Here is an 8,929-nt window from a genome sequence, read left to right as displayed (position 1 = left end):
TACTATTTAATCCATTTGTTTTGTTTTTAAACTAATTTACTATAAAAATAGAAATATGTTTGAACTCTATCATTTCATGTGTAATAAATTATTATATACTACTAATGAATTTATATTGTCCGAGTTTAGAAATATATATGAGACATACATTTATTCGATGAGTTTGACAACTCAAACTACACAAATATAGCAAAAAAAAAAAATAGTCTAACAATATACATATTCGACGAGTCTGTCCATACATTGATTAAATGAGTATAACAAAAATCATTATACGAGTCTATCAATAAACAATAGATGAGTCTATCAATCCATAATAAACAAGTGTATCCATATATTAATTAGATGAGTATAACAAAAAGTTAGACGAGTCATTTCATACATTGATTAGATGAACCTATAAATACACTGATTAGACAAGTATAAAAAAAATTATTAAACGCATTTTTTGATGCACTGATTAGACAAGTTTAACAATACATATTAGATAAGTTTGTACATTTAATCACTAGAAAAGTATAACAAAAAACATTAGACGAATCATTCCACACATTGATTAGACGAGTATAGAAATACCTATTAGGCGAGTCTGTTCGTACGCTAATTAAACAAGTCTAGTAATAAAAACTAGGCGAGTTTGTCAATTCACTAATTAAATGAATCTTATAATACACATTAAACTAGTTTGCACATACATTGATAGATGATCATTCCATACATTAATTAGATGAATATAATAATACACATTAGACGAGACACATGTTAGACCAGTCTATTAATACACATCAGGCAATTATATTCATTAACTAATTAGATGAGTCTCACAATATACATTAGACAAGTTGTCCATATGTACTAATTAGACGAGTCTAACAATACCCATAACACAAGTATGTCCATATGCTGATTAGACGAGTCTAACAATAAACATTAGACCAGTCTGTTCATACACTGATTTTTTGTATTTTTAGCGAGTCTAATTTACATGTTTCTTTATATCCTTTTTATTTTTAGAGAGTCTACTTTATATTTTTGCACATGTTTTATCCTTTGTATTTTTAGAAAGTCTACTATTTATACTTTTATAGACATATTGACTTTCTAAACCTATAAATTATTTTTCATGTTGATTTTATTCAAAACTCAAAAATATTTATTACTTCTTTCATTAGTCTCTAATTTTTTTTAATAACACACAAAGAAACATCACTTAAAACTAGTTTATCATTAAAAAAAATGGTTAAATATGTTTTTGGTCCTTTTACTTTCAGTGAATATTAGAATTATTCTCTATTTGAAACTTTGATCCAATTTAATTCTCATATTTAAAAATGTATGGATTTAGTTCTTTTAACCAAATTTTATTAAATTTATTTAATGTTATATATATATATATGCGTGGAATTGCAAGAAGGATGCAAGAAAGTTGGATGTAAATGAGTCTTTAAGACTACACGTGACTCTCATGGCAATATTGAACGTTACAAGACCTGACTTGTTGCCAAAGGTTTTACTCAGAAAGATGACATTGACATGACATTGACTATAAGAAAACATTTTCGCCTGTTTCTAAGAAAGATTCCCTTAGAATTATCATGACATTAGTAGCTCATTATGATCTTGAGTTGCACCAAATGGATATTAAAATTGTCTTTCTGAATGGAGATTTATAAGAGAATGTTTATATGAACCAACTAGTGGGGTTCGCTAAAGAAGGAAATGAACACATGGTGTGTAAACATTTAAAAGACCAATATACAGACTTAAGCAAGCTTCTTGACAATGGTACCTTAAGTTCAATGATACTATTATGTCCTTTGGATTTTAGGAAAACATTATTGATCAATGTATATATCTGAAGGTTAGTGGAAGCAAATTTATATTTTTTTAATATGTGTTTTGATGATATCTTACTTGTGACTAATGATCTGGGTCTATTAAGTGTGACTATGAGGTTTTTCTATAATAACTTTGAAATGAAAGATATGAGTGAGACATACTATATGATAAGAATAGAAATATTTTGTGATAGATCACAAGGACTGTTAGGTTTGTCTTAAAAAACATATATTAATAAAGTTTTAGAGAGATTCATAATGGATAAATATTCAGCATCTCCCGTTCCAATAGAGAAAGATTCAAGTTTAGTCTAATGCAATGTGCACAAAATGATTTGGAATAGAAATAAATGGAAGATGTCCCTTATGCATATGTTGTTGGGAGTTTAATGTATGCTCAAACATGTACGAGGCTAGATATTACCTTTGTAGTTGGTATGCTTAGTAGATACCAGAGTAATCTAGGACTGAAACATTGAAAAGTTGCAAAGAAATTTTTAAAATACCTACAAGGAACAAATATCACATGCTTACTTATAGGAAATATGATCACCTTGAGGTGTTTGGTTATGCAAATTCAGACTTTACCGACTGCAAGAATACAAGAAAATCTACATTTGGTTATATGTATCTTTTAGCCAGAGGAGCAATTTCATGGAAAAGTGCGAAGCAATTCGTTATTATTGCATCCACCATGGAAGTTGAATTTGTGGCATGCTTTGAGGCCACAAATCAAGCTAATTGGTTTCAAAACTTTATTTCAGGACTTGGAGCGGTCGACAATATTGCCAAGACTAAATATTTATTGTGATAATTTCGTCGCAATCTTCTTTTCTAAGAACAACAGGTATTCCAAATGTGCTAAGCATATGAAATTGAAATACTTTGTCGTTAAAGAAGAAATTCAAAAACATAGAATGTCAATAAAACATATTAGCATGATCTTATGATTGTTGACCCTTTAACAAAAGGGTTATCGCCAAAATTATTTACTGGCCATGTAAAGAATGCGAACATTATGTCTATTAACGAATGTTGAATGTTAATATTATTGATGTTTATGTGACACTCTGAGTTCTTTAATGTATAAGTTTATAAAATTTAGAATAAACTTCATTTAGAATAAATTACACTTACATTCTTCACTTTTTTTTCAAATCATATCATGTGTGGAGACCCAAAAAACTTCAGCCCTTAATCTCTCTTCTCTCTGCCACCCACACCATTGAACTTCATTTACACAGCACTGCACCTCTTCTCCCTTTTCTCTTCCTCTGCCTTCTCTCTATCAAAACCTGAATTCACTCATCATCTGTTGCAGAGTCCAAACCTGAGGCTAGTTCAGGATCTCTTCTCTCAGCTACAATTCCCCCTCCTTCATGTAAGTTGTTCCTAACCTTTTCATTTTCCTCTTTAATTCGAAAATTTGTAGAATCCCTTTCCGCTGTTGGGAACCCATCTCATATTGGAACCTGTAATTTCAGCTCATTAAGTGGTACAATTGAAGCTCTTGGGTGGGAGGATCCTAGCTAATTAGAAAGATATATAGAGGTAAGGGAAGCTAACTCCTTTTCTCAAATTTGAATAGAAAATCCATGGATGAGCTTGAATTATGTAATTGAGTGATGAATTCGTGTTTGTATTGCGTGAATTGGTGAAAAATTACTTGGTGATTGATAGAAACTGGTCTGCTGCATGTGGGAATAGGTTTGTGACCTGGTATTTTCGCCTAGGCGAGTTACTCTCGCCTGAGCGAAAGCATCAGGAGACGCACCTCTGCTCCTGCGTGAAGTCTCGCCTAGGCGAGCTAAGGTCGCCTGAACGAGATAACGATCTCGTATGGGCGAACCAACCTAGCCTGAGCGAGAGTTCACCCAGGTTTTCTCTTTTTGCCACTGTTAGTGTCTCGCCTAGGCGAAACTGGCTCGCCTGAGCGAGATAACCTCTCGCCTAGGCTAGACTTTTTAGCCTGAGCGAGAGCTACTGTAGTGGTAGTTCTTCAAATCTGTTTTCTTTGGTAAAAATATATGTTTTAATGCGTCTTTATGTAACTTAGGCCCTGTATGATTGGAATGCTACCATTGATGTATTGTATGATTTAATTGGATGAATATAAGTTATGAGAAGATGAGGTTAAAATGGAATTTCAAGGGAAATCCAAGTGGAATTGTAGTGTGTGTAAGGATGTGAGGAATCTATAATGGTTGGTATCCTGAAACTCCAATAATCATTCAAGCTCAGATAGAGTAGAATGGATTATGTCGTGAGGAGTAGCAGGAGGTCCTCGTCGTCGGACTTGATCAAGTCTTAGACGTGGAGGGGACTTACCCTGGGAACGGTCGGGTGAATACTCCATGTGTCCAGACTCTGCAGAGTTTGGGAACCGTTACAGGTGCAAGCCACCAAGAGCTCCAACGTCACTTACACAATCCGGATATCGAGTCTATAAAATTATGGTTGAATTATATGCTATGAATGATATCTCTAATTGCGAAGCGTATTTATGTTGTTTCTTTCAGTTAGCTTACCCTTTACCCTTCTTGTTTGTGTTATCTGCTTTTGCATATTATCCTTTTGCTATGATCACCTGTGTTTGGTGGGAGCAGAGCAGAAACCAGGTGGAGATACCCCTCCTGAGTAGGAGTTAGAGCATGGCAGGGAGTGTCCGTTGTAATTAATTTTGGCTGTATGTTTTGGACTGGTGTAGTTTAGCATCCTTTTCACCTTCTCTTACTTTATATATATATATATATATATATATATATATATATATATATATATATATATATATATGTAGAAATAATAGTTCGGAGGACTGTACTAGGTTCATATACTATGTGTATATGACTGTTACCCTACTATCTGCTATGTTTGATCATGATATAATGTTTTGTTTGATAGTATGGAAACTATTAAATGGGATGTTACATTTTTGGTATCAGAGCAGTAGTTCCTTTAGGGTCTGTAGGTGTGAGCTTGTCTAGTTTCTGTTTTGTGTTTCTTATAGTGATTTGGTACAATTGTGGCGCTTGTTAGATAAACTGGCGAACCTCTCTTTGTGTGGTCAGAGCTATGGCACCTAGACCTCCTCCTCCTCCTATTCCTAACCCGGATAGCTCTCACTTGGTGGGGACTATTGAGGCGATGTTGGCAGCCATGCAGAAGTAGAATGCTAATATGGTGAACCAGCACAACTTGGCCTTGCAGCAGATGGAGTTTGCTAGGCTCGCAGCAGAGGCCACCCAACAGAGGCACTTGGAAGCCTTACACCAGCTAAGGGAGAATCGATCTGCGGCTGGATCTTCCCAAGCTCCACCACCACGAGTGCAAAAGTGGAGTTTGGAGGACTTCTCAAGCATCATCCATCCCGCTTTGACGGCAAGACCACTCCAGATGAGACAAATAAGTGGATGCGAGATATGGAGCGGATCTTTGAGGCCAAAAGATGCCCAGCAGAGAGTAGGCTAGCATATTCTGAGTACTTGCTAGCCGGAGAGGCTGTCCATTGGTGGTCTAGCATGAAAATGATGTTAGAAGACAATAGGGAGACCATCACTTGGGAGCTATTCAAGAAGAAGTTCTATGTTAAGTACTTCCCAGACAGTGTGAGGTATGCCAAGGAGGTGGAGTTCTTACAGCTGATGCAGGGAGAGATGTCCGTATCTGAGTATGCGGAAAAGTTCAAGCATTTGGGCAGATTCCACACTTTAAGGATGGCCGAAGACTGGCAGTGTAGGAAGTTTGAGAATGGGTTGAGAGGTGATCTCAAACTCATGGTGGCTCCGCTCTCTATAAAGGAGTTCCCTGCTTTGGTGGAGAAAGCAAGGGTAATGAAGAAGCTGAAAGCGGAGGTTGAAGCTCAGCAGCAGTCTCAGCAGAAGGTGGGAGGGCCATCTGGGTCCACGAGCCGACAGGATGATAGGAGGAAACCCTACTCTAGACCTCCGCCTCAGGGGTCCAGGAGATTCTCACCACAGTCACATCAGTCTCAGTCTCCTCAGCATCAGTCCCCTCAACACCATTCTCCCAGGCATCGGTGTTTTCAGTGTGGAAGGCCCCACACGAGGAGTGTTTGTCCTCAGCTTGGTGGTAGGCAGACGTGTTATAGATGTGGCCAGGAAGGCCACTTTCTCAGAGATTGCCCCACTGGCAGGAGTACAGTGCCAAGACCTTCGGCGCAGTCACAACCACAGCAGACACGAGGAAATGCTAGGCTCCAGGCAGCTGGCCGAGTATATGCCATGACGGGCATAGAGGCAAACAGAGCAGGTAACCTCATAATTGGATCTTATGTGATTGATGGTAGGAGCCTATGTGTACTATACGATTCAGGAGCGACACACTCTTTTGTGTCGGAGTCTATAGTGTTGGAGTTGGATCTTCCGGCGAAGGAGCTCTAGTATGACCTGGTGGTGTCCATGCCTGCTTCTGGGTTAATCAGAACCTCAACCTTGTGTGCTAGGTGCCAGATCGAGGTTGAGGGACGCCAATACCGGGTAAACCTGATCTGTTTACCTTTGGAGGGCTTGGATGTGATCTTGGGAATGGATTGGCTATCTGCTAATCACATTCTCATTGATTGCAATGAGAAGAGGGTGTTGTTTCCCAACTCAGAGGATGATGTTATGTTGATGTCCTCACAACAGGTGGATCAAGCCATCCAAGAGGGATCTCAGTGTTTCTTGATTCTAACTCAACTATCTGTTGAGAAGGAGGGTGGACACCTTGAGACGACAGTGGTGAGGGAATTCTCTGATGTTTTCCCTAATGAGGTACCCAGCTTGCCCCCATCTAGGGAAATAAAGTTCTCTATTGATCTGGTACTTGGAGCACGGCCAGTGTCAATAGCACCTTACTTGATGGCTCCTGCTGAACTGGCAGAGTTGAAAAAGCAGATTGAGGAACTGCTTGAGAAACAATTCATCAGGCCCAGTGTGTCACCTTGGGGAGCGCCGATGTTGTTAGTCAAGAAAAAGGATGGCAACTCCAGGCTTTGTGTGGATTACCGGCAACTCAACAAGCTAACCATCAAGAACAAATATCCTCTGCCAAGGATAGATGACTTGATGAATCAGTTGCACGGCGCTGCAATGTTTTCAAAAATTGACTTGAGATCATGATACCATCAGATTAGAGTTAAGTCTGATGATGTGTAGAAGACCGCTTTTAGGTCTAGATATGGGCATTACGAGTACGCAGTGATGCCCTTCGGTGTGACCAACACCCCTGCCTTGTTCATGGACTATATGAACCGAATCTTCAGGTCTTTTCTAGATAAGTTCGTGGTGGTTTTCATCGACGACATCTTGATATACTCCCGAACTTATGAAGAACATGCGGAGCATCTGATGACAGTTTTGAGCATCTTGAGGGAGAAGCAACTCTATGCAAAGCTGTCTAAGTGCGAGTTTTAGATGACCACGGTCCAATTCTTGGGACATGTGATCTCGGCCCAGGGCATATAAGTGGACCCATCCAAAGTCGAGGCTGTATTAAAATGAGAGCGTCCTAAATCAGCGACGGAGATTATGAGCTTTGTGGGACTGGCAAGATACTACCAGAGGTTCATTGAGGGGTTTTCTAAGATCGTGGCACCTTTAACATAGCTGACTCGTAAGGATCAGCCTTTTGCCTGGACTGACCGTTGTGAGAATAGTTTCCAAGAGTTGAAGCAGAAGCTGACCAGTGCTCCCGTGTTGGTGATCCCTGATACCAGTAGACCCTTTGAAGTTTACTGTGATGTCTCCCATCAAGGGTTAGGGTGTGTTCTGATGCAAGAAAGGAGAGTGGTTGCCTACGTCTCAAGGCAGCTTAAGAGTCATGAGAAGAACTACCCCACACATGATCTCGAGTTAGCGGCTGTGGTGTTTGCACTGAAAATCTGGAGACATTATCTGTATGGTGCTCAGTTCTAGGTTTTCAGTGATCACAAGAGCCTGAAGTACCTGTTTGACCAGAAAGAGTTGAACATGAGGCAAAGACGATGGATGAAGTTCCTAAAAGACTTTGATTTTGAATTGTTGTACCACCCGGAGAAAGCGAATGTGGTGGCGGACGCTCTAAGCAGAAAAACAGTTCATGCCTGTTATATGATGGCCAGGGAGTTAGATTTGGTAGAACAGTTCAGAGACATGCAGTTACAAGTGACTTTAGGAGAGGATGTCATTAGATGCAACCGCTTAATCGTATCTAGTGATTTCCTCGTCCTGATAAAGGAGAGACAATTGTCTGACCCCAAATTGTGGAGGACAGCAGAATTGCTTGGTACTGAGAAAACCAAGGACTTTGAGATGGGAGGTGATGGGGTGTTGAGATTCAGAGGCAGGGTCTGCATACCTGAGGACTTGGAAGTGGAGGGTATGGTTCTTGAAAAGGGCACGAGAGCCGTTTTAGCATGCACCCAGGCATGACTAAAATGTATCATGATCTAAGAGAATCTTTCCGGTGGACGGGAATGAAGTCGGACATTGCTCGGTATGTGTCATCCTGCTTAACCTACCAGAAGACTAAGACAGAACATCAGAGGCCTGGAGGAATGCTGCAACAGTTAGAGATTCCAGAGTGGAAGTGAGATAACATTGCTATGGATTTTATTACCCATTTACCATGGACGGTGAGGAACCATGATGCTATATGGGTTATAGTAGACCGTCTGACCAAGAGGGCCCATTTCCTCGCAGTGAATCTAAGAATGTCCATGACGAAGTTGGCACAGTTGTATATAAATAAGATTGTGAGACTGCATGGGGTGCCGATGAGCATAGTCTCTGATAGGGATCCACGTTTCACCTCCCGTTTCTGGCAGACGTTACAGAGTGCCATGGGCAGTAGACTAATTATGAGCTCAGCTTACCACCCCCAGACGAATGGCCAGTTCGAGAGGACAATACAGTCTCTTGAGGACCTTTTGCGGACGTGCGTGCTAGATCATCTTGGTGCATGGGACGAGGTCCTGTCTTTGGTGAAGTTTACTTATAATAACAGTTTCCATGCGGACATTGGCATGGCGCCATATGAAGCCCTCTATGGCAGGAGATGTAGGACTCCCTTGTGCTGGTACCAAGACGGAGAGTCGGTGGTTGTAGGGCCAG

At 39.9% G+C, this 8,929-nt stretch overlaps 2 protein-coding genes across 2 annotated transcripts; both read left to right on the top strand.

Moving 5' to 3' along the window:
- Positions 1–5,257: 5,257 nt before the first annotated feature.
- LOC114175393 (uncharacterized) lies at positions 5,258–6,238 on the top strand. The gene has a single exon (XM_028060164.2). The coding sequence runs from the start codon at positions 5,258–5,260 to the stop codon at positions 6,236–6,238; it is 981 nt and encodes a 326-aa protein (XP_027915965.2).
- Positions 6,239–7,807: 1,569 nt separating this feature from the next.
- Positions 7,808–8,248, top strand: LOC146887848 (uncharacterized). Its single transcript, XM_085670432.1, has one exon. The coding sequence runs from the start codon at positions 7,808–7,810 to the stop codon at positions 8,246–8,248; it is 441 nt and encodes a 146-aa protein (XP_085526558.1).
- The last annotated feature ends 681 nt before the right edge of the window (positions 8,249–8,929 follow it).

The sequence above is a fragment of the Vigna unguiculata genome, chromosome 3 (genome assembly GCF_037176805.1).
Source record: "Vigna unguiculata cultivar grain cowpea cultivar isolate G323 ecotype 2 chromosome 3, ASM3717680v1, whole genome shotgun sequence".
Taxonomy (NCBI): Eukaryota; Viridiplantae; Streptophyta; class Magnoliopsida; order Fabales; family Fabaceae; genus Vigna; species Vigna unguiculata.
This window is presented reverse-complemented; position numbering and strand designations above follow the sequence as displayed.